The 27,810-nt window shown below is 39.5% G+C and overlaps 10 protein-coding genes across 14 annotated transcripts; 4 read left to right on the top strand and 6 right to left on the bottom strand.

Annotated features, from left to right (window-relative positions):
• Nucleotides 1-1,527: 1,527 nt before the first annotated feature.
• On the bottom strand, nt 1,528-3,719 carry LOC115760923 (KH domain-containing, RNA-binding, signal transduction-associated protein 3). The gene is made up of 6 exons (XM_030702498.1): nt 3,563-3,719; nt 3,380-3,501; nt 2,961-3,325; nt 2,808-2,894; nt 2,566-2,651; nt 1,528-2,312 (listed from the first exon to the last, which is right to left on the bottom strand). The coding sequence occupies exons 1-6, from the start codon at nt 3,717-3,719 to the stop codon at nt 2,173-2,175; spliced, it is 957 nt and encodes a 318-aa protein (XP_030558358.1). The 3' UTR covers nt 1,528-2,172.
• A 164-nt stretch (nt 3,720-3,883) lies between these two features.
• LOC115760924 (DNA polymerase epsilon subunit 4) lies at nt 3,884-5,208 on the top strand. Its single transcript, XM_030702499.1, has 2 exons — nt 3,884-4,146; nt 4,222-5,208. Exons 1-2 carry the CDS (start codon nt 3,945-3,947, stop codon nt 4,506-4,508), a joined length of 489 nt encoding a protein of 162 aa, XP_030558359.1. The 5' UTR covers nt 3,884-3,944; the 3' UTR covers nt 4,509-5,208.
• Nucleotides 5,209-5,311: 103 nt separating this feature from the next.
• On the bottom strand, nt 5,312-9,920 carry LOC115760635 (KH domain-containing, RNA-binding, signal transduction-associated protein 2). 4 transcript variants are annotated; one of them, XM_030702090.1, is made up of 6 exons: nt 9,891-9,920; nt 7,631-8,006; nt 7,064-7,568; nt 6,644-6,745; nt 6,403-6,587; nt 5,312-5,677 (listed from the first exon to the last, which is right to left on the bottom strand). In XM_030702090.1, exons 2-6 carry the CDS (start codon nt 7,893-7,895, stop codon nt 5,532-5,534), a joined length of 1,203 nt encoding a protein of 400 aa, XP_030557950.1. In that variant the 5' UTR covers nt 7,896-8,006; nt 9,891-9,920; the 3' UTR covers nt 5,312-5,531. The 4 variants fall into 4 exon arrangements, with proteins under 4 accessions (XP_030557950.1, XP_030557949.1, XP_030557952.1 ...); XM_030702089.1 differs by lacking the exon at nt 9,891-9,920 and adding an exon at nt 9,304-9,350; XM_030702092.1 differs by lacking the exons at nt 6,644-6,745; nt 9,891-9,920 and adding an exon at nt 9,304-9,352.
• Nucleotides 8,140-10,075, top strand: LOC115760637 (KH domain-containing, RNA-binding, signal transduction-associated protein 1). Its single transcript, XM_030702093.1, has 4 exons — nt 8,140-8,907; nt 9,026-9,599; nt 9,667-9,767; nt 9,828-10,075. Exons 1-4 carry the CDS (start codon nt 8,679-8,681, stop codon nt 10,064-10,066), a joined length of 1,143 nt encoding a protein of 380 aa, XP_030557953.1. The 5' UTR covers nt 8,140-8,678; the 3' UTR covers nt 10,067-10,075.
• A 1,925-nt stretch (nt 10,076-12,000) lies between these two features.
• LOC115760638 (28S ribosomal protein S29, mitochondrial) lies at nt 12,001-13,505 on the bottom strand. Of its 2 annotated transcripts, XM_030702095.1 has the most exons (2): nt 13,367-13,503; nt 12,001-13,285 (listed from the first exon to the last, which is right to left on the bottom strand). In XM_030702095.1, the coding sequence occupies exon 2, from the start codon at nt 13,254-13,256 to the stop codon at nt 12,141-12,143; it is 1,116 nt and encodes a 371-aa protein (XP_030557955.1). In that variant the 5' UTR covers nt 13,257-13,285; nt 13,367-13,503; the 3' UTR covers nt 12,001-12,140. The 2 variants fall into 2 exon arrangements, with proteins under 2 accessions (XP_030557955.1, XP_030557954.1); XM_030702094.1 differs by having other exon boundaries at nt 12,001-13,505.
• A 423-nt stretch (nt 13,506-13,928) lies between these two features.
• On the top strand, nt 13,929-14,495 carry LOC115761004. Its single transcript, XM_030702615.1, has 2 exons — nt 13,929-14,163; nt 14,222-14,495. The coding sequence occupies exons 1-2, from the start codon at nt 13,981-13,983 to the stop codon at nt 14,420-14,422; spliced, it is 384 nt and encodes a 127-aa protein (XP_030558475.1). The 5' UTR covers nt 13,929-13,980; the 3' UTR covers nt 14,423-14,495.
• A 9-nt stretch (nt 14,496-14,504) lies between these two features.
• Nucleotides 14,505-15,576, bottom strand: LOC115761002 (probable palmitoyltransferase ZDHHC24). Its single transcript, XM_030702612.1, has 2 exons — nt 15,242-15,576; nt 14,505-15,190 (listed from the first exon to the last, which is right to left on the bottom strand). The coding sequence occupies exons 1-2, from the start codon at nt 15,489-15,491 to the stop codon at nt 14,586-14,588; spliced, it is 855 nt and encodes a 284-aa protein (XP_030558472.1). The 5' UTR covers nt 15,492-15,576; the 3' UTR covers nt 14,505-14,585.
• A 237-nt stretch (nt 15,577-15,813) lies between these two features.
• LOC115761003 (probable palmitoyltransferase ZDHHC24) lies at nt 15,814-16,901 on the bottom strand. The gene is made up of 2 exons (XM_030702614.1): nt 16,614-16,901; nt 15,814-16,552 (listed from the first exon to the last, which is right to left on the bottom strand). Exons 1-2 carry the CDS (start codon nt 16,843-16,845, stop codon nt 15,960-15,962), a joined length of 825 nt encoding a protein of 274 aa, XP_030558474.1. The 5' UTR covers nt 16,846-16,901; the 3' UTR covers nt 15,814-15,959.
• Nucleotides 16,902-17,202: 301 nt separating this feature from the next.
• On the bottom strand, nt 17,203-18,474 carry LOC115760910 (probable palmitoyltransferase ZDHHC24). Its single transcript, XM_030702481.1, has 2 exons — nt 18,240-18,474; nt 17,203-18,172 (listed from the first exon to the last, which is right to left on the bottom strand). Exons 1-2 carry the CDS (start codon nt 18,469-18,471, stop codon nt 17,541-17,543), a joined length of 864 nt encoding a protein of 287 aa, XP_030558341.1. The 5' UTR covers nt 18,472-18,474; the 3' UTR covers nt 17,203-17,540.
• Nucleotides 18,475-19,670: 1,196 nt separating this feature from the next.
• Nucleotides 19,671-21,922, top strand: LOC115760704 (pickpocket protein 28). The gene is made up of 7 exons (XM_030702169.1): nt 19,671-19,810; nt 19,867-20,067; nt 20,125-20,415; nt 20,466-20,581; nt 20,642-20,730; nt 20,983-21,568; nt 21,627-21,922. Exons 1-7 carry the CDS (start codon nt 19,671-19,673, stop codon nt 21,920-21,922), a joined length of 1,719 nt encoding a protein of 572 aa, XP_030558029.1.
• The last annotated feature ends 5,888 nt before the right edge of the window (nt 21,923-27,810 follow it).

Genomic DNA, 27,810 nt, shown 5'->3' on the forward strand with positions numbered 1-27,810 from the left:
GTGGAACCGACATGCGACACAAGCCAAGCGCGGCTCAGAAACATGTTTAGCTTCCTGCGAGCGGCAGTCGACAACTGCAACGCGGCCAGGACACATCTAGTCATCGAATCAAATCTGTGCTGCTGCATACCGGAAAGTAAGTTAAAACCTATAGCAAAAAATTAAGGATTATACTAATTTGAGATCTCAGATCTCAGATCTCTCTCTCTCACTTCAGATGATTCCAAACACAGAAACCATTGCCACGGCGCAGGAGAGCTGTGAGGCTGTCGCAAGCGAGCGAAACTTATGCGAGGAAAGCCGCTGCAATCGGCTCCAGACAGCGGCAGATGTCTATCACAGAATATTGGAGCATATGCAAAGGCAACCAGCCTGCCAAGAAGCCTACAACTATGCACAAAATCCGTACGACGAGGTGTTGAAACAAATTTGGATTGCAGCCTTTACAGGAGGCAATTTATACTATCGCGCGTAGCCCGATACGTTAAGAATTAATTTCGAAGAAGAAAGAACGGCTATGAACGCATATAAAATACCCTTTGGTGGCTTTCGGGTCTGCAAGTATGCGGAATATTGTGAAATATTTACAAAAATATGAGTATCAAATCACATTTTCGACCGGCTTTTTCTTTAAACCTCGATGATATATCTTTACGATATTCATAAGATTTGGCGCCTATATAATAAGCATGGAACAAGCAGGCTAAGATCAAATCAAAGAGTTGCTCATATCAGATCTTTGATTTTCGAACGTTTATTCCTATGGCAATACACTATACTTGTCCGTTACGACAGTCTCCGACACTTGTATGTTTATATGCTCGCAGCTGTCTCCTCCTACAAGAATATAAAATATACACATTAAGTATATTAAATGAAGCTGACAATTTTTAGGGACCTAATTATATACATATTGGACTGATCAATTTTCTAAAACCTATAATATGACATCATATACCGATATGAATAATTGAATTAATTAGTCCGTGGCTTATCGTTTTGTTATCAAAAGCTGAGAATTTTAAATAATTTGTAAAGGCTTGAAGGCTTTTCTTGCCCTTAAAAAAAACGAGTTGATTATATAAAAAAAAATTGCTACATTTATTACGTTAACATGAAACCTTCAAATTGATTAATATGTTAAGAAAAAAAATATGCATAAATTAGTTTATTTTTTTTTTAAATATTGAATTTATTAAAACCATTGTATTATAATCAAAAATCATTCAAATATATATATATATATATATATATATATATATATATATATATGTACATACCTCAGACATGGAATTGCAACATGACAACGATATTTATGTGGAAAATACTCAATGGTATCTGAGGTCAGATCATCCATAGAGACTCGCTCGGCTCAAGAAATGATCTCAGCCAGCTGTAAAAGTAATTTGTTTGGTTCAAATTTTACATTGAATGTCGAATAATTGTTATTGTGCTGAGCATATTATTTATTTAATGGAATTTAAAAAATTTATAAATTTATTTGATAGTCTTTATTATCTTATTGAAATATGCGCATATTTTGTTATAAACTTGAACTTTTCATTGATATTTAAATATATGCATTTATCCAAATTTAATTGTTTATAAACAAAGTGGTACTGTACTTTTTGATGCTGATTTAATAAGCACTCTGGCTGTTATAAAAGTTTTATTTTATTTATAAATTCTATTGCTAGTGACAAACTCATTGGAAAGGCGTTATTTGTATTGTATCTATTATAATCAAATGTTTATCAGCTGCTTTTAGTTTATTAAAATTATTTCGTTTATTTCTTTCACTCCATACTTAGTTAAATATATTTCGAAAGTAAGAATAATTTGGTTGGCCTTCGGAATGCTCACATCCTTCAACGTGCCGAATTATGTGAATACTTACAGGGAGTGTGATAAGGCGTGAACATTATAATAGAAATTAAAAACTTGTTATCCTTTAATTAATGTATTATATATTTCATATTTATTTAGCATTGGAAATTTCAAAAGTGTCTTTCCATCCAAGGCCAAAATAAATTGAAATGTTTTCTTGATTTTCAAATTAATATTATTCTTGAAGTTTTTTCTTTTTTTTTTTTAACTATTACATCGCTTCTTCGCTTGTCCTTTTATATGTATATGTATTTTCAACTTATATTTTCTTAGAGAATTTGCGTATTATTTATACTTTTTCAGAATGGTGTACGTATTCGGTTTATAAGACTTGATGGGAGGTTCGCGCATACGTTTCATGTCAGTTTGGTATGGCTGAGGCCGTTTATATGCAGCTGCGTTTGTTGGTATTATTGATGGGCGTGCTATAAAATTATTCATTTTTAATATGTTATATGTACGTAAATATTCAGTAGGTATATAAAGTTATAAATAGAAAATTTGTTATTTTAAAAATTAGTCATCGTTCAAATGCTTGTTTTTATTTTAATAGTTTAATTGCACAATCAATGCAATCGATATTATTTATTTTGTTGAACCCCAATACCCAAAAAGAATACCCCCCATAATTAAGTTGTTTAAAGGGTTTTCTAGCTACAAATCGTTGGCTCAACTTACGTTTGGTGTATTCATAGCCCGATGGTGCGCTACGCTTGGGCATGCGATGATCATACTCGTAGGCCACCTCTTCAGCCTCCTCAGCTCTAAAAATGGATGGCATTATATTAAACGAAGTGAATATGTTAGCAACAAGTTTAAAGCTCAAATTTGTTATACGCTGCCTCATTTGATTCGTATCCGTTGCTTATTTGATGCTTACAGAAAATTTAATTTAAAATTATACTTTACAAGTAACTTACTCGGGCGGATTTTCCGCTGTTCTCTTGATAAGATTCAAGTATTTCGGTGCGCCGCTGCTGCCACCGAACTTCTTGTCAAAAACGGATCTGCAATTAAGAATTGATTGCATTTTCAATGTGTACAAATAAGATTTGGGCAATTCCGGTGCGTACCTGTATGCCTCCAGATTAGGCCCGTGAATGTTTTTGGCAGACTCCGGATCCATTTCCATGAGCTCGCGCAACTGTTCATGTGAGACTTCGTCGTTTTTGTCTGGAATTAGATACTTACGGATCTCGGCCAGGGCGTAAGCGATGCGTGCATAGCACTCAGCTGGCGTGGCCACAGTGCTGACTTCTAGGAAGAGGTCCTTTTGTAGATGAGCATAGCGCGGATCTCCAGAATTTCGCAGCTGCTCCTCCTTGCTGCGGTCACGTATGGAGCTGCGCCCTTTAATGGCAATCTTGCATTGTGTTTCGTCTTGCAGGCGACGCAGTGAGTTGCCTTTGGGACCCAGAATCTTTCCAGTGAAATTGAACTGCAAGTAGCACCGATTTGTATAAGCCGCACTTAAATATTCTGTTGGTATTACCTTTGGGTATTGCTTGACTGGCACGAACACCTTTTGTGTTATTTTCATTGGCTTCTGTTTGTAAACGTCGGCGTAAAACTCGCGGCCAGGTATGCGACCTGTGCAGTACACACGATCCACGGCTGCAATTAAAAACATATGTAGGTAAAGTATGCAAGCTATATGTTAGTTTTTTTTCTATACCTTCGTCAATTAGCAAGGCGCATAATGGGAACTCGGCGGACAGGCGCTGGCGTTCCTCATCTAAATCGGCCAAGAATTTCTGCGCTACTTCGTTTAAGCGCGGCTGATGCTCATGTGGAGCTGGTTTTTCGCTAAATTCACTATTCGAATTATCCATATTAAGATTTTTCAATTAAATTCTCGTGAAAATTGTGTATAATAGTTTGCAACGCTATTCTTCTTCTTCGATTAAACTTGTCAAGTTGTCGGCGATTGCAAGTTGACACGACAATGTTATCGATGCTTATGGCGGTAGGTCGATACTTTTTTTTGGCGGCGGCAGACTGTTGGATAAAGCAAAACGCATTATTTACCAGAAAGCAGCGGAAAAACAAAAGTTGCCATGGCAAGTGAGGATTTGTTTCAAAATGATTACTCCGAGGAACCCGATCTGGGGCAGGACTTTGATAAAGGCGAAGAAATGAATATAGAGGCGGCTGAACACGGCGCTGAACAGGTTGAGCAGGCGATTGAACAAACTAACATACCGAGCTCCGCGAATGTTGATCCTTCGGCTTCCACGACCACTGAACAGGCAAAAACAAGTTAGTAGCTTACGCTTAAATTCAATTCACCGAATGATATTTGTAACTTGTTTGAAATTGTTAATATTCTTCTAGGCAACGCCAACAAGACATCTGAGCACGAACATGACGCTAAACTCACACAGCTGCCGATGGGTCGCATTCGAAATATAATGAAACTGGATCCAGATCTCCAAATCGCCTCAAATGAGGCTGTTTTTGCCGTAACAAAGGCCGTGGAATTGTTCATAGAATCGTTAGCGCGCGAGGCCTTCACCTATACGGCGCAGGCCAAGAAGAAGACCGTACAGAAGCGAGACGTGGATCTAGCCATATCCGCTGTGGATAGCCTTATGTTCTTGGATGGCGCATTGAATTTTTAACAACAGGAAATAATAAACTGCATCTATTGTGATATTACAATTACTTCTGATTATGTTTTATTATATGTGTATATATGCAGCTGTATATCCACTCGTTGTTATGCAGCTCCTCCACAGTATGAAGAAAACGCTTATGATATGCTTCTATTATAATTTGTATTTATTTGGGATAGTGTTCGTCGAACAGAGAGAGAAGTAGATTTTAAGTATTATATTTGATTCATTCTATTTTGAATGCGCACATGTTTGTTAATAATTATATAAATAATAATCAAGTATATTAGACAATTATGTTTTTCATTCTCATTCACATGGATAACGTGGAAAGCTTTGAATGGAAACGAAGCCGGAAAATTAATTATGATGTGCTTTTTCTTTTATGTTTGTTTTTATTTATTGAAGCCGTTTCTCATACTTACTTTGTCGTTGGGTGTTTCTGTTATTTTATTTTTGCATTTACTTTTTTTATTTTATTTGTATTGTTTATCTTCATAAACTTATTTGAAAAATAATTCCAAAACTTACGCTAACATTTTGTTAAGAATAATTAGGGATTGGTTGTTACGATTGCATATAGGTGTGTGTATAATGTTTTTGTTTTGTTCTCTTGTCTCTTTTCTTATATTATATCTGATTTTGTGAATTGTTTTTTTCTTTCTTTTTTTTTACGATTTTTACAAAATATTTTCAAGTTTGATATAGCTGTTTTTTATCTTTTGTTTTTTTTTTTTGCTAGGTTTGTTGCATTATTATTAATATTTGTGGGTTTTGTTTTTTGTTTGGATTAACACAAATTAAATATTTTGAAAAACAATTACTATAAAAAGGTTTTGCATTTAAATTTTGTTTGGTTTTTATTTATAAGTAAGTGTATGAATAGATTTGATGTATTATTGGTTGGATTATTGGACTTTAATATATTTTGATATTTTGTTGTTGTTGTTGTTGTTGGTTGTTGTTTTTTGCTTGTCGATGGATACAAACTACTTAACTTTGTTGATTGGGTTTGGATTTGGAAATAAATTAGCGCATTTTTGGATATGGAGCCGAGCGATAACGCACGCTTTCACGAGACCGTGATCCAGTTTCATAGTGTGCCGATGAATGTGATCCCGAGCCCGATGTCGTTGGTCTATATGACGATGAAGAACGACCGTTGCTTGGTTTTGCTATTTTGGAAAGAATTTTATTTGTTGTTTAGATTTCAATTGTTTTTGTCTCTTTGTTTTTTTTTTTTTATTTCTTTTTCTGCATTATTTAAATGTTTTTCTTTTTTTTTTTTGTTTTGTTTTAATTGGCCTTAAGATACATAACAAAAAAAAAATAAAAAGAAGTAGTTTAACCGTTTTTGAATGCACTAGCCCCAGTTTTTTTTTTTTTTTTTTTTTTTTTTGGTTATTTTCTTCATACAAAATTACTTTTACTAATTAATATTTGATCACAGATTGTTTTTGAAGTAGGTAAATATATATTGGCATTTATTTGATGTATGCGAATTGAATAAATAATATTTGCTTTAAATGTGTGTTTGGAATGCTTTTCAACGAATCTTGTTAGTAGTTTGTCTTGAGCTTGTGATTTTCGGTCGTTTGATCGCCTTCTGTCAGGCGTAGTGCATTTAAAATCTTGTTAAATTCATATATATATATGTGGGTGAGACTTCCGTTTTATCATGATTTTGATTCGCGTTTTTACATTGATATATATATTTTTTGGTATTTTGTTGTTTCTCTTGTTCTCTTTTTTGTGTTCGACTCAGGTGCTTTACAACGCAGTTGAATTGTTTCGATTTTTTTTTTTTTTGTCAACAGTTGCGCGCGGTTTATTTATTATTCGTTTGCAAACAGTCCAGCTGCGGGAAAGACATTAATTATCTATTTACGAACACCCTTACCTGTGTAGGCCGCCGCATACGATGATGAAGACGAGTGCGGATGATACTCCCGACGATAGTCACGCTCATATGAGCTGCTGTCGTATTGGGCGTGATGGCTTGAATGCTTCGACGTCTGCGGCGGCGGCGGGGTCGCATATCGATCGTATTCGCCGTGGTGATCGTATAGCTCGTGATCCCGTGACCTATGTGAAAAACCAATTAAGTCAATGTAATAATTGGTTGTTATTTGTAAACCTACCTATGAGCTTTAACAATCCCATAATTGGGATCGTCCATTACATAGCGCGCCTTTTCGAGAATGGAATACACCTTGGGCTTAGATGTGGCTGGCGGTGGTGTGCTTTAATAAAATACAATTATTTAGTGCACATTTTAAGAAAATAATTATAGAAGACCAAAAAACGAATATCTCTGGCGGTCTAAAGAAGCGTAAGCTAAACTTTTCATCTGACAACAGAAATATATTTAAGTATCTTACTCGAATGCTTCTAAAATAGAGAAATATGCGAATTGGGATTGTCTCAAACTAGTTTTTTATGGACGTATCAGACTTTACCTAGATATGCTGAGCGCTTGTCTATTTATTTAATACAACATATTGAATTCTGCTAGAAGTGTACTTTTGCCACACTGTGCAGCGGCAGGCGTTTATATTTACCGAGTGCTATAGGCGCCATGTTCACCATACGACTTGGAGTAGTGATGAGATTTCTTATACATGCGCTCCTTGCCGTCCATTTCGCGTAATTGCTCTAGACGAATGTCATCGTTGGCGTCAGGTATCATGAATTTACGTATTTCACATAGGGCATATCCCAGTCGATGATATGCCTCAGCTGGTGGCGCTACTGTTGATATCTCTACGTGCAGATCCCTGCTGAGATGTGCATATTTTGGATTGCCAGAGCTGCGCAGCTCCTCCTCCTTGCCGTGATCCCGCATCGAATTGCGGCCCATAACGACCATTTTGCACATCGTCTCCTCCTGCAGCTGGCGCAGCGTGTTGCCCTTGGGCCCCAGTATTTTGCCAACGAAATTGAATTTTGGATACTCTTTGATTGGAAACAGCACCTTTTGGGCCACCCTAATTGGCTTCTCGCTGTACACATTCGCGTATATCTCTGGCTTCGGAATGCGACCACTGACCAAGATTTTCTCCACCTCTGCAAGTAAGCAAATCCGGTTACGCATTGTGCTCAGAATGACTTACGTGTACTGTGCGCACCATCGTCCAGCAGACGCTTTGTTATAACATTTTTCTTTTCGAGTGTTTTTTTCTCCATTAAGCACTCTTGCAGGTATGCGTTTGTCTTCTCGTTCAGCTGTGGCGTGTCATGCAGCGGGGCGTGGCTAGTTGTGTGCCCATGGCTGCCATCTACTTCGGGAGCGTCTGCTGCGCCGCCGGCGCCGGCTGCCTCATCATCACGTCGCTTGCGCTTGTAGTCGGCCGCGGTGTCCTCATTGTAGTCTCTGTCGTAGTCGCGCGGCATTTTAATTGTTTTGAAGCACTTTAATTATCTATAACTTGATGGCCAATTATCGCTTGGTAAAACTAATTAAGCCAAAGCGAAATTCAAAGTTCAATTGTAAAATTGATGTGCCTGAAAAAATTTTCTTTTATGTATGGGGTAATCAGTGTTGCCGTTTTGGTTGTTGTCCTACATTATTTGGTATTTTCTGTTTCTAATGCAAATTGAAAACAGTATTATTTGCAAGGTATTTGCTTCAGCTTTACTACTTAAGTTTTTTAATTGTCGCGACAAAATACTTGATTTTGTCTTATTTTTTAACGTATTATTACTTTTGCAACTTTAAGCGTGTATTAACAACATTTTCACATTTTAACCTTTCTAACATGAAGATATTCTTGCAAAAAATAACTTTTTGGTTTTTTTGTTCACATACGATGGTACCATTGAAAGTAACAAGGGTCGCGAGCAATCGATACTCGGCCATAGCTAATCGATACTATCGATCTGAAAAATTCAAGTATAGTGGTGGTCAAATTGGCACTTGGGCTTGGCAGGGCTGGATAGCTTACGATGGAAAGCGCGTTTTTTCTATATTCGCCAAATATGTACACACTTTGATGGAAAAAGAGAGAAAAAATTAGGGCCACAAAGAGGTTGCAAACATATTTGATAAATTCGAATTAAATCGACTGCTCGGCGACGGGGCCATTAAGATAAAACGCGCCACGCACTGTGCCGATTCCTTTTGGTAATATTCGCCACATCAATTGACTACGGGCACCGTTAGGGAAAGCAGGACAAATGGCGGAAAACGGAATGCGTGTCGGCCCAGGGTCATCGGCGGCGGCTGTCAATGCGAATGCTGGCGCCAGCAACGGGGAGCACGAGAATGAACACAATGCTGCTGACAACGAGAAGGTGCAGCCGGCGCGTCTAAACGAATCGGCCCAGAAATATATGCAGGAACTGATGAGCGAGCGATCGCGCATGGAGAGCCAATTTCCATTGGCATTAAAACTAATTGACGAAGGTATGAAATAACTTAAATCTGTTTACCCTATGTACACACTGACTGGTAAATACTGATGCATACATACATAAATTTGCCCGTGTGTGTGTGTATATATGTAATTGTTCCGATCTTACAGCTTTGGAGAGGGTGCAGCTGAACGGGCGCATCCCGACGAGAGACCAGTACGCCGATGTGTACCAGCAGCGGACGATTAAATTGTCGCAGAAGGTGCACGTGCCGATTAAGGATAAGAAGTTCAACTATGTTGGCAAGCTGCTTGGCCCCAAGGGCAACTCGCTGCGCCGGCTGCAAGAGGAGACGCAGTGTAAAATTGTTATTCTGGGGCGATTCTCAATGAAGGATCGCACACGCGAGGAGGAGCTACGTAATTCTGCGGACGCCAAATATGCCCACCTGAATCTGCCGCTCCACGTCGAAGTGTCCACCATAGCGCCACCAGCCGAGGCGTACGCTCGTGTTGCCTATGCACTGGCCGAGATCAGGCGGTATCTTATACCCGATAAGCACGATGATATTCGTCAGGAGCAGTACCGGGAGCTCATGGAGGATCCAGAAGCTGCCAAAAAGTTGACCCTGCGCCAATTACAACAGCAGCAGCAGCAACAACAGCAACAGCAGCAGCAACAACAACAATCAACTGCTGCCGGTGGCAGCGGCAACGGCAACAATCGCTCCGGTGGCAACTACAGGTGAATTGCATTTAAAACCTCATCCCATTTACGCCAAGCCACCAATCCACATGCTCGTCAATTGCAGACAAAAGTATCAGCAGCAATCGCACTATCATCACAACGACGAGACTGTCTACTACCGTTCACATAACAATGCCTATCACCAGCCAAAGCCCTATGTGCCAGGTGAGTGCCATCTAATTAGCTGTGCAGCTCGTTGAGTGTCGTTTCCAAAATCTCTTTCAGCTGCCCAGCGGGGCAATACAATGCATACAACCTTGCCGCCGCAGGGAATTGTGCGTGACTCACCTTGCATGGTGGTCAGCTCGGCCAGTTTTAATGGGCGCAACGCTGGCCTGGGCAATGCCGGCGGCGGGATAATGGCAAATACCATTGTTGCTGCCGCTGGCGGTGGAATTGGTGGTGCTGTGCCGCCTATAAGGCATTACCGTCCCGCTGCCCCATATCAATTTGTCAAGAAATAATATAGAAGCAATGCGCCGCCGCCTGCCGCTCGCTGTTTGTTCACCATTTTGTCATCATCTCATCCAAATGCATGCCCCGCCTAGCAATGTGCATGTGCACGTGCATGCGCCGCCATTTGATTGGGCTTTGGTCGGCTGAGGCCACAGCCGGATCACGCCACACACTGCTCCAAAGGTAGATGTAATAATTATAGAGACACACACACTCACACACACCACATACATATACATTAAATTTTCACACATTGACTCTAACAAGATTTTGAGAGTGGAAAACAAGAGGAAAACCTAACCAAAACGAAATGAAATGAGTAATGTACGTTTAAGAAATTAGCCTAAGTAGACGAATGCTCCAAATGAACACACACACACATACACAATGACACTTACATATACATATATATATACACACACACACACACACTGACAAACGTTGATTGGGCTTTCGATTGATGACGGGAAACTCGTTAGATGCCATTTTTTAAGCTTTCCGTATTTTCATTTTCTATTTTTTTATTTTTTTAACTGTGCGTTCTGCTCTGCGAGCGTTTTGTGAAGAACTTTTCGTTGTGGATCGTAGCTGTTATCCAGACGGACCCCAAGGTGTCTTGATTTTTATTTCTGTTTTGTTTCCTCTTTTTTTTTAATAATCCTTATTGACGCATTTGCTCGTTTATCATTTCATATTTATATATATATATATATATATTTAATGCATACGTACGAATTAACAATTTATTTAATTATTTTTTCAATGCAACCATTTTTTACAAGTTCGTTAACGACGAGGAGGCTTTTTATTTGTTACGTTGCGCAGACAAGTCAAACTTTAATTGGAATCCGCGTCGGACATAACAGAAACATGTTTTACTTTGCGTGTAGTATAATAGTATATGACTTATCACGTACACACATACATTAATACATATACCTACTACATATAATCAAGCATACAATAAATATAAAAAAATATAAACCAAAAACACAAAAGGAAAAAAAAATTATAGAATCAACAATTAACAATGCAAACACGAATCTATAACATATATCGACGAGAGCGCGATTATGACTACGATAATACGACAACCTTACAAGCTTAGCATTATCACATCATACAAAGAATACAAGAAAACAACAAGAAAAAGGATAAAAATACATTTAATGAAAATGAAAAGAACGCAAACCCACACATAATTGTTATTGTTGTTAAAAGCAACTAAAATTGTAATAGAATTATGCAAATATACATACAAATATGGTGACAATGTTAAATTGCAGCTTTAGTTATTATTTTTGAACGAGACCGAGACCGAGACCGAGAAGGAGACGTAGACCGAGACGTACTCTCGATTTTAGACCGCACGCCAAAAAATGTACACCTAAGATACGGCATCTACACACTTCAATATGTTAGTTATTGGAGTTTCTGTTTTTGTTTAATGCATTTCTTATAAAACAAAAAAAACACACACGAACTAGACGCTCATAATTGAACTGTTATGCATGTGATGGTGTGTACGGGGAGCTTATGAAGCGACAAAACATTTCTTTTCATTTAAATTCACACACACACACACACACACACACACCTACACATTATACTTATTTTACAGTGCATTATTATATATTGCTGATTATCGTTAAATAAATTCACAATTTGAATTGAATATGTTGAATAAACTTGAATCCAAAACAACTCGTTTTTAATTTGCTGTTTACACATTTTTTGTCTAGGCTGAGCTTAAATTGTCAACAAAGGAGGATTAATTGGCTCCAGAGGAAATTTCATCTATGATGACATTTATGTGAGATGAAAAGAAAGCAACGAGCAAATTTTGAAAATCTTAAATCAGTTGCCTTCACTTCAAACTTTACTCGACTACTTTGGCAAATCAAAAACCTGCTCCATGTTTAACAAATGCTTATTTAAATACAGTTTTATTTTTTAGATATTGACAAATATTGCAAATAGTTTCATAGTAGGAAAGGTTGTTCAGATTGTATGAAATCGTGTATTTTATTTAATTAACTTTTACAAACTAACAACAGTGCTGTTGAGGACAATTTGGCTGAACTATAGGCCTCTGACGAGCCGCATTAGAGTGTAGGGATTCATATTGCTCAAAAATTTAAGCTGCTCTTCGAAGCCCGGCTGCGTCTTTGAGATCCAGTGACGATCCAAATAGTAATTGATATAGCTAATGAATTCCTTGTCCGTGTAGTTGCCGACATGGACAGGCACAAACGGATCCAGATGCTCGAAACCCTCCTTGCCAAGCAGATAGCGTGGCATATATGAAGCCATGTAGCCCTCGGTCATGGCTATTTTGTCAACGGACAGAACACAAACGCCATTGGTCCAGTCGTAGCTGGTGATGTCTAGAAAAGGTTGCGTTAGAGTTATGCGATCCGGAGACACACGCTGCTTATTGTCGGAAAAGATGCGCGTAATGGGATGAAAGAAGGCATTGTATCCATCAATGGCCACCATGATCTTACACTGCCCGGCAGTGGCAAGCTGTTTCAGTTCCGAGATCAGCGCAGCTGTCGTTTCCGAGGCATACTTGATTCGCGCAATGCCATGCTCCACCAGCTCTATCAGTGTAGCGCCAGCTGGCGTGCTCTCACGCTTGCTCCACACGTACTCCTTGCTGGTCTTTAGCTGTAAGCGTTGCAGCAGTTTGGAGTTTTGCGCTTTAAAATGTATGAGCCAGGCGGCAGCATCGAATGGCAGATCAATGTAGCCCTCTTGGCTGGCTGAATTGGCTGCCTCCTTGGGCCGCTTCATCCAGTTGGGTGCCCAAGGCACATGCACCAGCAGAAAGTCGTTCAGTGCGCCATAATGCAAAACATGTGCCATGGTCAGGGTCTTGCCCACGCCATTGTCGCCATATAGCACATAGCGTACCGCCGGTTTCGTCAGATCCGCATTCTTGATATAATGCAACAGCTCCAGGGCAGGAGAGCGCACCATTAGGCAGGCTTCTGTAAATGTTTTTATCTGTTGCTCGTACTGCTTCGGTAAACCGCCTCCGCCAAAGATTTGCTTCTTTTCTTCCATGGGTATGGTATAGAATTTAGCCACATGCAGCTCCGAGTGCTCACCGGGATTGGTTACGCCAGTCCGAAACTCATTGATGACGGGGGGAGGTGCGGTTGCCGTTTCAGCCGGTGCCACATTTGTTGACATTTCTGCACCGCGGCTCGCCGTACGGGATGCTATTACATTACGAGGCAGGTGCGTTGAGACGCGCGACAAGTTAACAAATTGTTTGCGAAGCATTTTCATTAACAATTTACCATGCAAATCGAACTTTAGCTCGCGAGCGTGTGTATTGAATAAGACCTGCAAATCAGCTGGCAATTATCGAAACCGATTACATGTGCGTGCGATAGTCGATAGCAATCGATAAGATATTCACGTATCGCTGTTAGCGTAACCGCCGATAAATACATTTTGAATTTTATTCTTGTTGAATGTAAATAACGTTAATTACTTTTAAGTATCAATTTGTTAATGTCTGAAATATGCAGGCATATTTTAATATTTCATTTTTAATTCATAAAATTATATATATCGGAACTATACATTCATTTTTGATATAGCTGTCATAGTAAAGGATTAAGATATTCTATAGCAGCCGATTTTTTTATAATATTAAATTTAAAAAGGAGTCTTTATCGTCAATAAAGCAAATGTGTACAAATTTTTAAATACCAGTTTTTTCTTTTATTAATTTGAGTACGTTAATTGTAAGTAGTTTTTCTTATCAGCTTATTATGCACCAGAAATATAAAATCAATTACATTAAAAGCAGAGAAACTTAGATAATATTTAATTTGTTGATAAGATCTTTTCTAGAAGAGAGTGTCACCATTTCCAGGCATTCGGCAATGTTGTCTAGAATCAGGTCATGTCTCCATTATTACTGCTGTCAGTTTATAGCATCTACGTATTCGGCTTCATATCCAAAATTTTCGGATACTCGTGTCAATTTGGATATATGCATCCAGCTGCAGTGCCCATTTATGAAGCCGAGATTAGTTGGGACTGTGCCGATCGCTACATGAAGTATGCCGACAAAGCGTTGAACGGGGTAAATAGCTTAAAGTATTCTAGTTTCTAAATAAAGATATGGACTGGTCATTTTAAAGGACAATATCAAATTTGCAATAAATTCGATATTGGTTTTTGATGAAAGGCAATCGGAATCGGGTACAAAAACAGCTATAGTCCAAGGCGGTATTGGTTTCAATTATACAACATTGCGTTTGAGCTGCGCTCAGTTTGCGGATGCCGAACCCAGAAGTGCCAAAGTAACTGTCCTCATATATGGCCTTCCCATCGAACAATAGGAAGAACCACTAATTGACGAATAAAATGAAGCTCCACAGTACAATAAAGAAAACAATTGCTGAGTGGATGGAATTTCTTGTTGAATATTTTTAATGAAACATATATCGTCTAGTGAGGTCATGTTCGTGTTATTTGCATATCAAGTAAACAAAAGAGATCAAGTTATTTAATCTTCTCAGGATCGTTATTTTTTAAAATGTAACAGTCATTAGGCAATTCGCTGCGCAGCAAAGGAGATATCCAGACCAAATACATCCGTTGGCCAAATACACTTTTCAGATTTTCGTAGATACCACAATTGTAATTGTGTTGCTTTCCCCTGTTGGCCTTCACCTCGCCACGTAGAACGAGCGGCACAAAATAACTTAATGCTATGCCAGCACCAATAACCGATAGCATTTTGAGGAAAAACGTAACTTTGAGTGCAATTTCGAAAGAATTGAAACACCATACAAATGGACCCCAAATCTGTCTACGTAAGGCACTTAATATATCCTCGATATATCTCGCAAATACATAATACAATTCATAGGCCATCGCATAGACCGTTGCGATGAATAGGTAGAATGTAAAGCACATGAAATGCCGCATATTCTGCTGGCCAATACAACAGCCCATAAAAATACAATGGTGATCGCGCTTTAGAATGCAAACGCCACACACCTTACAGTGCCACGATCTGGGAGGTGCTAAGCGATCGCAAGTGTTGCAATGTCGCCAGCCCAGACGCACTGCCTCGCTATCTGGCGGCGCCTTCACATGCTCAACTGAAAATGGAGAGGTATTACATGGAAATTTCCGAATTTGGCTCTACTCACGGTCGACGCTGGTGTCGATCATCATGCAGGCTATCATATTGCCCTTGATGTTAAACAGGAGAAAGATGGCCATTAGGAGTGTGAAAGTGTATAGATGACCGTCAGGTTCATGTATTTCCGGCAGCAGGACTAGGATATCAAATAGAAAGACAATGGGTATCAGTACGCCCACAGTTAAGAAACATATAATGTCGATTCGCCGACTGGGAAGTGGATTGCGTCGAAACTTCATTTGAAAAACATAACTCATAGAACCATTTCTTTAGAACCAAAAATTTGTTTCTTTGTTATTTTTTATTTTTGACAAGTTTAACGTGTTGTGAATGAATTAAAGCTGAATTTGTAGTTCACCTAAATTGTAGCTGTAGAGAAAAGTGTGCTCAGGGATAGTACTCAAAGATTTTGTGAGCAAAAATGATATTTGATTTATCGGGAATGGGAAATGGAAGTCAAAGATTGTATCAGGAAGGATTCATTTGCCACAAATGAAACTCAGCAAAACATTATCAAATGAAGTATATGTACTTCAACAAAACAGTAAATGGTCGAAAGATGAGCTTAAAACGTGGAGATTTGAGGAAAACATGTCAATTTTTATTTTCTCACGGGCAAAGGACGGGATTTGCCCGGGCAAATAAAATGAGCTAGTATATACTTTTGTTTAATATGTTATGATAATTTTGGAGGGATAATTTCGTCCAGTCTTCTCCAGTGCGACTTAGTTCTTTGCGTTAAATTCCTGGTTGGTTGTGTAACCGTCATCAGGTAGTTGGCTTTCGATCCATGGACATATCCAGGCGACATGCATCCGTTCGCCAAATACAGTTTTCAGATTATAGGAGATGCCGCAATTATATTTGGTTTGCTTTCCCTTTTCGGCACACGTCTCGCCGCGCAATAGCATGGGTATTTGGCACGCCAATCCAAGGAATCCGCATATTAATGAGAAAGTGTTAAGCACAATTATAATGTATTGAACATGAATCCAAACACCGCAACCAGTTATTAAGATGATGGGTGTCAGCTCCATTGATGCCTTCCAGCAGTGCATGAAGTCGTTGTTCGACCACATATAGGCTGCTTTAAAGACCAGGCCGACTGCCGACAGGACGAAAAGATACCAGAGAAAAAAGATGAAAAATCGATGATTCTGATGGCCAATGCAACAGCCCGTGAATCCACAGTGATGATCGCGTTTTCGTATGCAAACATCACAAAATTTACAGTGCCACGACCTGGGAGGTGTTACACAATCGCAGACTTGGCAATATATCCACTCGGCCGACTCATCAAGAGGTACTTTAACTTCCCCTAAAAGTAAAAGTACGTAACTAAGGGTTCATGGTTAATCCCAGCTCGAACTTATACTCACGGTCAACGGCTGTGTCAACCAAGGTGCATGCCATTAGATTTGCGATCATGTTGACAAATGAGAATATAAATAAAACTACCGCTGATATGTGTAAAATATTGTCCCGCTCAATTATTTCCGGCAGTACCACGATGAAATCATATATAAAGACTAGGGGCCAGAGTACGAGTATAATTAGGAGACACAGCAAGTCGCCAAACAGTCGTGGCATGGGATTTCGTTGAAACTTCATATGAATAATTTTTTTTTACGAATTCTTACAGGTATACAAAAATGTTCTCTAATAATTTATAGATTTATATATGTTTGCTTATGATGTAAATTTCAGGCATACTAAGATGGGTTCTGTATCTAAGAACATTTGTTAGCGGAGCGTCTTTCTGAGAATTCGCAAAAGGGTCTTGAGTAGCCTCCAGTTAGTCGAGATTCCTTCCAGGGTAGTAAAAGGTTTTCCTTATGCTCCCTACTATTGTATAAACAAACCTCCTTACTTAAAAGCTTTAAAGGACAAAGTACTTTTATCGTGAGAGCATTATCCATTCTTTTAAAGAAATGCAATTTAAAATGCTATATGGCAACTTTTAATTCCAAATTTGTAAGATTCTTATCATTTTTAGATATAGATAGATCATATAGGTCTACAAATAAGTCCTTTTACATTTTATGTTGTCCTTATTATACTCTGTTCGCAAGGCGAAATAGGAGTATATTAATTTAGTCCGAGAGTCAGCTAAAGGGACTTAATATTTGGAACATACAGAGCTAGAGTCCCCAAATACTTATGACTTCTGCTAAAGATGTACATATTTCCTCACATCACAGTTTGAAGGTGACTGCGTGGTGCTTACAGTCTTAGAGTCACCGGAGGTACAAGAAGAAAGAGTATTGCGCAGTCATTTGCATCATTCTGACTTCAACGGAGTAAACTTAATTTGACTTCTTGGTTTCCATTGACTTCTCAGCAGAGTTGGTCGTCCAGGTGTAGCCATCATCGGGTAGCTGGCTTTTTACCAAAGGTGATAGCCAGGCGACATGCATACGTTGGCCAAAAACACTTTTCAGATTACAATAGAGTCCATTGTTATATGTGTGCTGCTTGCCGCTCTCTGCACAGACCTCACCGCGCAGCACAATGGGCACATGATATGCCAATATCACACTGGCATACAAAAGCGCCAAGATGTTCAGGCTATAGAACAACAGCTGCATGTTTGTCCAGAAGCTGCCAATCACGAGCATGAACATGGGACACACTAGTTTCACGGCCGTCAGCCAGTTGCAGTAAATTGATCCATTAAGCAGCCACATATAGACCGAATTATAGGCCAGGGCGTAGATCGAGCCCACCAGCAGGTACATCGTGAAGCACATGAAATACCGATGATTTTGATGGCCAATGCAACAGCCCGTAAAGAGACAGTGATGATCGCGTTTCAATATGCAAACACCACACACCTTACAGTGCCACGATCTGGGAGGTGCTAATCGATCGCAGGTGGTGCAATATCGCCACCCCAGACGTACTGCCTCGCTATCTGGCGGCGCCTTGACATGCTCATCTGAAAACGAGGGCCATTACAAACGAGTAAGGTGGAAATCTTGGCATTTAGTTGAAGCTTCACTCACGGTCAACGCTGGTGTCGATCACCATGCAGGCTAACATGTTGCCCTTGATGTTGAACAACAGAAACATGGCCATTAGAAAGGTGAAGGTGTGCAAAAAGCCCCCAGGTTCGTGTATAGCTGGCAGCACAACGATTATTTCAAATATGAATACAATGGGCAGAAAAACACCAATAACTAGATAGCACAGAACATCGACCAGCCGCCGAGGGAGCGGATTTCGTCGTACCCTCATTGCGATCAAACCGAAATGGAACTGATTAACTGGGCCCAACAACTTTCGGCCGGCCTCTCATAACCGGTTCGTGATCACGTGCAGAAGCTTTTAGCTGAGCAGCAAAGCTTTGTTATCAATGAATAAAAATGCTTGCCATAGAGTAAAAGATATACATAATTAACCACAATTATACTTATAGATATTTGTATAAATGTGCTTATAAATAGATGATAGATTTGAGACAACGCACATAAAACTAAGTATTTAGTTCAATTGATCAACTTTGATCTACCAATGATCAATCTGTGTCGTGCAATGCCGGGTAAACTTGGCTAATCTTTCATATTTGTGCTTTTTTGATATGCATAAGCTTTAATTTGTTGCAACAATAAGTGATAAGAACTCAAGAAAAATATTGATTACATTTTCTTTATCTTATCAAGCTACATATGGATAAGGCATACGTTAGCCAAGAAGTATATTTTTTGATATGACTGTCAGAATCTCCATAATGCACATAGCTTTATATATTGAATTATTGAAAAAATAATCATTTTTAAATGTATATCAATGCATTTACTGAAAATTATGAAACAAGTCTTTAACAAATAAGAAGTAAAGCATATCTCTTAAAAACTTGAGAAATATATATAGATATTTAGGTCTTCGGACTCTACTCTATTCTCTTCCCAATTGATTAGTAAGTCAGGGGAACATGCTTTGGGAAGTTTTTTCTTTAAATATTCTATTTCGTCGGCACTTCGTGCTTAGTGTATGCCAGCGCCAAGTCCGGTAAGCTACGCAATTGACAATGTAGCTATAATAAAACCTTGTTCTTTCTTCTTCCTTTTATTTGATTCATTTTGCCAACAATTGGCCAGATATTTTGAGTATATATATGACAGGTAGGCTATATATAGAGGTCACGCTTTGTCAAAATTGAAGTGAACCAAGTTCTCAGTAATTAGCACACGCTTCGTTCGAAGAGTGTATGTCCTGCATATCTAATTAGTGTCTTTAGAGAGCGCAGCGAAAACCACAAAACTAATCAGGTGAATTGCTTGCAATCAATAAGCTTTAATTATTATGCAACCAGCTCCATTTACTTGGAAGCAAGTAATTACCAAGCTTAATCGCCCTGTGGGATTTTCAATGTCTTTGAGCATACTTGAGTATAAGTAGCTCCGAATTGTGGCCAAATAGACGCAGTAGACGCAATGGCGGCCAAACAGAAGAGTCAAAAGAGTTTGGCATTTTTCTTAAATAGTTTCAAGAAAAGCCTGAATGTGTTTCTAAGGGAAACTGGACTGCATGGACTCAAATTTGTGGGCGACTCAACGCTCAGCATTTGGGAAAGGTAAAAGTTTACACTAAATAATACTCCAGCTGCGATTTAGTCCTGGCGAGTTGCAGATCCTTCTTCTTGATTGCATTCTTGGCCGCATTCGTGATGACCTGTCAGCTGATAGCGAATATTTATGCCAAGTGGAATAGTACGCCAGTTATCATAGGCATCAGTCCGCATGCCACATCGATTTTGAAGGTGCCCTTCCCGGCCATAACTATATGCAACATGAATCAGGTGCAGCGCAGCAAAGTGCTGCAATACAAGAAGTGAGTGCTTCCAGTATTTATATGTGATTACCACTCATTGATTTCTGCCTAAACTAGGGGTTCGAGTGAGTTTGATGTTCTGAAACTGCTCTGCAGTCCCGAGTCGGCCGAAACTGAGGAATCTGTTGATACTGACCCAATGATGTGGTCCACTTCTTTTTGCAACAACAGCTTAAAAATATCCGACTTTGTGACCAATCATTCCCAGCCTTGCGGACAAATGCTGCGGTATTGCAGATTTAGTGCCGTGGAGTATGATTGCGCCCAATTATTCCGCCAAATTATCACTGATGAGGGCTTATGTTGTGTATTCAATTTTCTGCCTTCAGAGTTTTTATATAAGCCCTAGTAAGTGGCCTGACTAAATCAAGATGAATCAATATAATCATTTATCTCAGTTCGAACAGTGGCAGAAACTTAACATCAAGACTTGGACACGTGCCCGTCGCTTGGGACCCAGAAACCGGATATCCCGACAACTTGCCAAGATTATATTATCCAACAACGGCCGTTGGTAAATGCTTTGTGTTCTAGCATAATTATGACCGTATTATGACTGCCAAATTTCATAAAGGTACCGGCATAACAATGGGATTTACGGCTGTTCTGGATGCACAACTGAGCGAATATTATTGCTCCTCTACGAACGGAATTGGTTTCAAGGTCTGTATATAAATCTATAAGCTCCTTAATAAGGGATTACGTAAAAAACAGGTTCAATTTGGGAACGGAACTCATAATTTAGAATAGAATAGCATATCGTACACAAATGAATAATATGTTAATATGCTTATAATTCTCAAAGAGATTTAGCAATATGTTCGTCAAGTTCAACTAAACAACATAAATATAGCTTAATTAGTATACACTAGAGTTTTATAGGCTTAATTATAAGGAATTCAAATTAATTTTTAGATCCTATTTCACAATCCCATAACAATGCCAAATGTTAAGGAGGAGGGCCTTGTTTTGGGCGTTGGCTACGAGACGAACTTTCGCCTTGAGGTTAGCAGCTCAGAAGCGATGCCGACCATTCGCTCCATATCACGCGACGATCGACAGTGTGTTTTTAAGAACGAGAAGGAGCTGCTCTACCACAAGATCTACACACACAAATATTGTGAAAACGAATGCATCGCCAAGTTTCTGTACAAGTCCTGCAACTGCATACCCTACACCTATCCGCATATTTACAGAAATGCGAGCGTTTGCAGCGTGAGGGATTCGATCTGCATCCGTCGCGCCCAGCGTCCGGAGAATCGGGCGGAGTCGTCGAAATGCCGGAAGGAATGCCTGCCCAGCTGCTTTGATATATCATATGCAGCCGATGCGCTATACTTTCCCCTGGCCAAACGCGACTTCCGGATTGCTAACAAACAGGTGGCCAATATGAACAAATCCTATGTGCTGGAGAACATTGCCGTCATGAATTTGTACTACCGGGAATCTGCCTATTACGGCAGTATGAAGAACGTCTATATCGGCTTTACGGAGTTCTTGTGTATGCACTTGGCTCAGCAAAAATCTATGCACAATAACATTTCGCTTTTTCTATGCAGCTAATATTGGCGGTGTCATGGGATTGTTTATGGGTTTCAGCGTGATCTCAATTGCCGAAGTGCTCTACTTTTTAGTTTTGAAACCAATTTCAGAGCTCATATCATGGAAGCGCAGTAAAAAACTGGATGGCATTAAACATAATCCATTGGAGGTGACGGAAACGTATGGATTCAACCAAAACAAAAATATATGGCATACCAAAGAACTGTATCCCAAGGGAATCGCAGCAAAGAGCAGGAAAACTACAAAGAATCTTCGCATCAAAGACAGGCTAGATAAAAGGGCTTTTCTGTAAAATCATATTTAAAGAATTAGTAAATGTTTCGAAATATTCACCGTCACCAGCGGAACATGCGTGAAAAACTGTAATATGGATTACTAATTCCCCCGATCGGACAGACAGAGACAGTTGAACAAGAATATATATACAGGCTTTAACAATTTGCACAACTGCAATATATAATATTGAGTTCAAAAGGGTGAGGTTGATATAGGGAAGCCCACATGTTGGTCAAGAGTTGCTATGTCATCGACATATTCAATATTTAATACCAACAATGACATTTTAATATTTATTTGGGTTACAACGAAGTAGGACCCTTGAATTGGAATATCATGCAAAGGGACGCAAGTGCCCAAAAAAAAAAAGTAAATACTATATTAGACAATTACCTATAATAGCAGAGACTTAGTTAAGTATGCAAACTTTAATTACCTTGAGTGTGACGAGATAATTAAACGTATAACTTAACTTAAGCTTTCTCTGTATCTCTATCTTAGATGCGTATTTTGCGAGTGCTGCGAGTATAAAGTCTTTCACATGCGAGTACTCGTACTTTAGGCAAGCACAATAATGAAGGCAATATTCGGACTTTGGCTTAATTTGTGCTTCATGTTATTGCCAAGAACTAAGCAAAACTAGCACAAATGTGGTGTGTGAGTTTGTGTGTTAGCAGATGTTGACGAGAGTACTGATTGTAATTAAGAGTTCAGTTATTAAAAAAAAAGGGCAACAAAAAAGGGCCAGAAGGCCTTGGTTACCGAGTGCCTGCACAGAACATAGCTGCTCGTATTATATTTTATGCCAATATAAGCGCATTTTGCGAAATTGCTTTTCTGTAACCAAGAATACAAGAATATTTTCGTTATACAGTGTCTACCAACTGTATGTAACTGCGCAGCTCTTTAAGTTATCCTTGGAGTTGTAAGGCACTCGTAGCCCAAGCATTTCTGTGGCTCACCATTGTGGCACCAGTTTTGGCACTGTGTCGGAGCAGGGACACTTTTATATCTTTTGCAAAGGCTCTTGTTTCTCCTAGACATGGCAGACTTGTTCTTCAACGTTAATTGCTGACCTACACACAAAGTGACTAATTTAGTTCGTATATAATATACTTGATTTGAGGGCTGTTCTAACATTACTAGGATTATGAATAGAATAAATAATATGGCTATGATTAAGGTAAACCAACCTAATCTAACCGACTTGAACCCAATATTCAAATTTTACATTTTTTTAACAAGGCTTTGGTTAAAAATAAAAAATGTTGGACCAAGTCTCAAACCAAGATACAAAGATATAAAATATAGAAAATCTGGAGTCAAAGATGTTTAAAATGAGGTTCTTGAAACGAGCCTAAAGGCAAGAGTATAGAGTTGCAGCCCTGACAATACCATAAAATGGCATTGATCAATAATGATCAAAGAATGGTTATTATATATTATATATATTCTTATGCACTAGCATGCACGTATTTAAATAGAGATCGATTTGAAGAGTTTTTGAAACTAACCTCGTAGCAGCTTGATTTGTGTCTCTGTGAATTGCAGAAGCTGCGCTGGCAACTCAGCCTGGGCAAGTGCTAAGCGTGGCCCAGCCCACTTTCATAATTCCGGCGAGCAGTTGCCTGCGGTGCAGCTAGAGCAGTGCGTGCTGATAAGTGGGCGTGTAAGCGGATGGTTAGGTGCAGGGGGCGTGGCCGTTGGTTGGGCACAAAAAAAGGAATGAAATGCATTCTTGCATTTCAAGACAATTTGCGAAATTGCAGCGCTTGATGCTTTCACGTGCATTGCATCTGCTTTCCTTTTTCTTTTTGCTGCTCGGTGTTTTTATGGCAAGTCAACAATGTGGCCAAGTCGGGCATGAGAACAAGACAAGACCAGCACAAAAAATAGACTAGATTTGAAACAGAAACTGATGTGCCATGACTGGCAAGGGGTTTGGGTTGTGTTATATATAGCTTAAGTAAAAGCAACCCAGCTTTCAGCGATAAGACAACTGGTGCAAATGATTACGACGTGTTCATGGAATTCTGTACATCTACAGCACAGCTCCATAAATGTCAGGAACAAAGCAAGATTCAATTCTTTACGGCGTTCTTACCAAGCCAATGACAGTAACTGCTGCTCGTCCCAGCAGTCCCAGCCGTGCTTTGGCCCTCAATGAAAAATGATACCATTACATTTGTAGAAAACTGAAACGAACTGCAGGCGATTTACAGCATCATATTGGATGCAACACGAGTTGGTTAGCTAACGCGTGTATTAAATATGCCATTTTGTATGAATATGTACACAATATAATTTACAAGTTTGATAGGCTAGAGCGGAGCAGGGGCTCGAATGCACGTGAGTTCGAGTAATTAACAACCAATTTTCCAAGTAAAGTTGTCAAGTTGGCAATGAAGTTTTGCCCCTGCAAGCACAGTTAACACAGCAGGAATAAGGACTAGGTCGGATTTGATTAAGATGTAAATAATTTATGCTGGTTTGTTATGCTGCACATCCTACGTCCTGCGGTATGTGTACCAAATGGGGGCATCTTGACAGCCCTTAGCATTGTCAACTTTATGACATTCCACCTGAACTAGAGCTCCTTTATGGCTTCGTTATGCACAGAGCCCCAAAGTTGTTGTTGTTGTTGTGCAGCTGGGAGAATGTCTTACGTTAATGCACAACAACAGAATTTGGCACGTGTCTGCCCAGAATGGTATAAGGCTGAATAATGGCGGTTGAACTTGGTTTCGGGCGGGGGTTCGCTCAAATTCTACTTGGGTGCTGCTGATGTTGCTGCTGCTGCTGCATATGCCCATAAGTTGCATACGGAAAAGCAATTAAAACTTCTAGTCAGCTTCGGAAATGTACGTTCATATTTTATGATGTGTTTTCCTCAATAATGATAGTGCGAACGCCCAGACTGTGCACACACAGATGCACACCCACACACACATACACATACATGAATGTCGCAACACTTTGCGGCAGTCAACTCAATAATTTAAAATGCAGTAAAAATTGGTATAGGCCTACAAATACATGTACGTGATTAAGAGCGAGTGCATAGTATTTTTATAAACATGACTACACAATGTTTAAAATGTTGTTTTTGCGGAGAAATATGTAGTTTTAGTGCACATGGTTAAACATTCGCATTAAAGAACACGTATCTTATATTAAAGCTTGTGTGAAATTATTGCTGATATAAATTGTAGGCTGCCGCTTGTCGACTAACTTAAATTGGATCCAGAAAACGTCACTTTTTAATGCTTATGTTAATCTGAACAGACTGAAAATTTCTATGTCTTAAACTGGCGTTCGTTCAAATTGAGATAGTTACCAAAGAATCTTGAAGCTTCTTTCTCTGTTCAGCTATTTTATGATTTTTAAGTGAATAAACTTGTTTTTCACAAAAGATGTTGATCACAGCATTGAATTTAATGGCAACCACTTAGGACGCAATATTCGCTTGCCAAATGCTCGTATCTAACATTTGGCTAATGGAACCTTCGAGCGAGCGTTTTGCTGTTTGCCCCCCAACACGGCCATAAAATGGCTGACAGTAATAACAGCCATCCCGCCCACCAAAAGAAAACGTCAGCCCACCTGCAATATTTGCCAGGTGAGCCAAAGCCAAAAAGGGTTCCAAGAATGCGTCGCACAGACGCCCCGCGGTAAATATGCAAATTTGTCGCCGCAACCGCACCGCTCGTCACGTTCGTCCCGGCCCGCCTAATGCAGCAAAATGCATTTGAAATTGGATAATTTTACATATGCGAACAGCGCCAGGGGCAACGCATTACATTTGGCCAGGACTGAAAATGTATTTTGGTTACAACTGGACAGATAATATGCAGGGCAGCAATGTTTGCAGTTAGTTTCGCCGCTTGGCTGGGTTTTAGGTGGCGTCGGGATTGCGGATAGTGTGCTGGACAACTGGTAAGCCTGTCAGGCTGAATAATCACGACCATCAATCAGACGGCCACTGGGTGGCCAGCACACCTCATTAGGCTAATCCCACAATAGCGCACGGACGTGCCGGCGAACACCCTGAAACGGGGCCAGAACAACAGCAGCCGTAATCAGGAATCAAGGAAAGGGCTAAAGCCCAAACGCAATTTCCCATGCGCTTCATAATATTTCATTATAACGATTTGACTCTTGGTTTGCACTATTATGGATTTAAATATTCCAAATCGGCTCCAGTGTAAACTGTTGGGACGGTAATTATCTCTCGGACAAGATTGATCGCCATGTCTCTTAATTATCAGGCGAATTATCTCAGTTGCATTGGTCGCATTTGCTCAAACAAAACAAATATTTGAAGGCACAACAAACTGTTCCCAGTGTTTTGTATTGCGCAGACTCGAAAAATGGTGCAAAAGAGAGCACAGCATCCACAAGCTTCGCAACTTCGGAACGTTGGGGATGGTAAATGCGAGCTATACGAAACGACAGGAGCTCAGTGCTTTGATGCCATCAGAGCCGAGCACATGTTACAGTCGCTCGCCAACAGGTTGTAAATGAAAAATGCGAACTTTTTGGCAATTCCTGCAGTTAAGCAAAGCACTTAGCAAAAATTATTTAAAATTCCACAGAACTAATTTAGTCCTGGGTCAATACCCAGACGATGTTTAAAGTTCTTATTTATATTCGATCTTATTCTCATTTGATTCTTTGTTCAAAGAATCTTCGACAATTCTTAAGTTCTCTTCTCTCTCTGGATTTATGTACGGAAATCAAATTGTTATATGAATAGAAATTCAGTAATATGGTCTCAACTTAAATGCAACTTTACTTAAAACGCAGTCCTATATTATATGCTATATTATATTTATGATCTATATTTTCTTATTTTTATACAAATAAAATAGCCGCGTGGCGTTTGCAACTAACCCAGCTCCAATGAATAGCCTTATATATACTGCTATCTCTTTTAAGTTAACATACATGGTCGGCATTTATAATATTATGCACACATACATACATACATACCCCATAAGCAGCGGGCCGCCGCGTATTGCTGCCTCTCATTCTTTCATATTCATATGCTTGATCGGCCTTACATATTCTTATGCAAGCAGACATGCACACACACATACACATACATTCCACCTGCAGCGGGCCGCGTCGCAACATCAACTAAAATCTAGCTAAAGTGGGCAGCTCTATTTATACGGCTGGCTCCTCTCTCAATATGCATGATCGCTTCTCATTACACACGCATACATATGCACACCATCTGCACCCGACCGCGTCTCAGCTTCAACTAAGACTCTGCTCCAATAGGCAGCCCCTTTTATACTGATTGCTCTTCTTCTTCCTAGCTTACATGCATGATCTGCCTCACATATTTTTCTACAAACACATACATGCACACACACCATCTGCACCCGACCGCGTCGCAGCTTCAACTAAGACTCTGCTCCAATAGGCAGCCCCTTTTATACTGATAGCTCTTCTTCTTCCCAGCTTACATGTATGATCTGCCTCACATATTTTATGCTAACACCCACGCATATACCCAATATCACACCATCTTTTTGGGCTGCAAGTGCCGCCGAATTTAACGGCCAGCTCTATTTATACGACAGGCTCTTTGTTATTTAAGGCCAAATATCACTTGTCCATAGTTTAGTGGGCTATCAAATATAAGAATATGTGATAAATCCAGGGCAAAAATAGCCAACTAAAAGCTTTGCCATTTATTTAGTTAAAATGCTTGTCTTAATATGCAATTCTAGCTTAAAGTTGCCAATGTGAGAGTTAATTAAAAGGCATACGCAAAATAACCTGAAATTAAATCACTCGTATTTTCGGTTATTGTAGCTTGATTTCTAAAAAGGCTAAAAAACAAACGTCTGTCTACAATCTGACTGTTTCATCGCAGTCACAATCACAGATTTG

The sequence above is a fragment of the Drosophila novamexicana genome, unplaced genomic scaffold, assembly GCF_003285875.2.
Source record: "Drosophila novamexicana strain 15010-1031.04,08,12 unplaced genomic scaffold, DnovRS2.1 tig00000462-arrow-pilon, whole genome shotgun sequence".
Lineage (NCBI taxonomy): Eukaryota > Metazoa > Arthropoda > Insecta > Diptera > Drosophilidae > Drosophila > Drosophila novamexicana.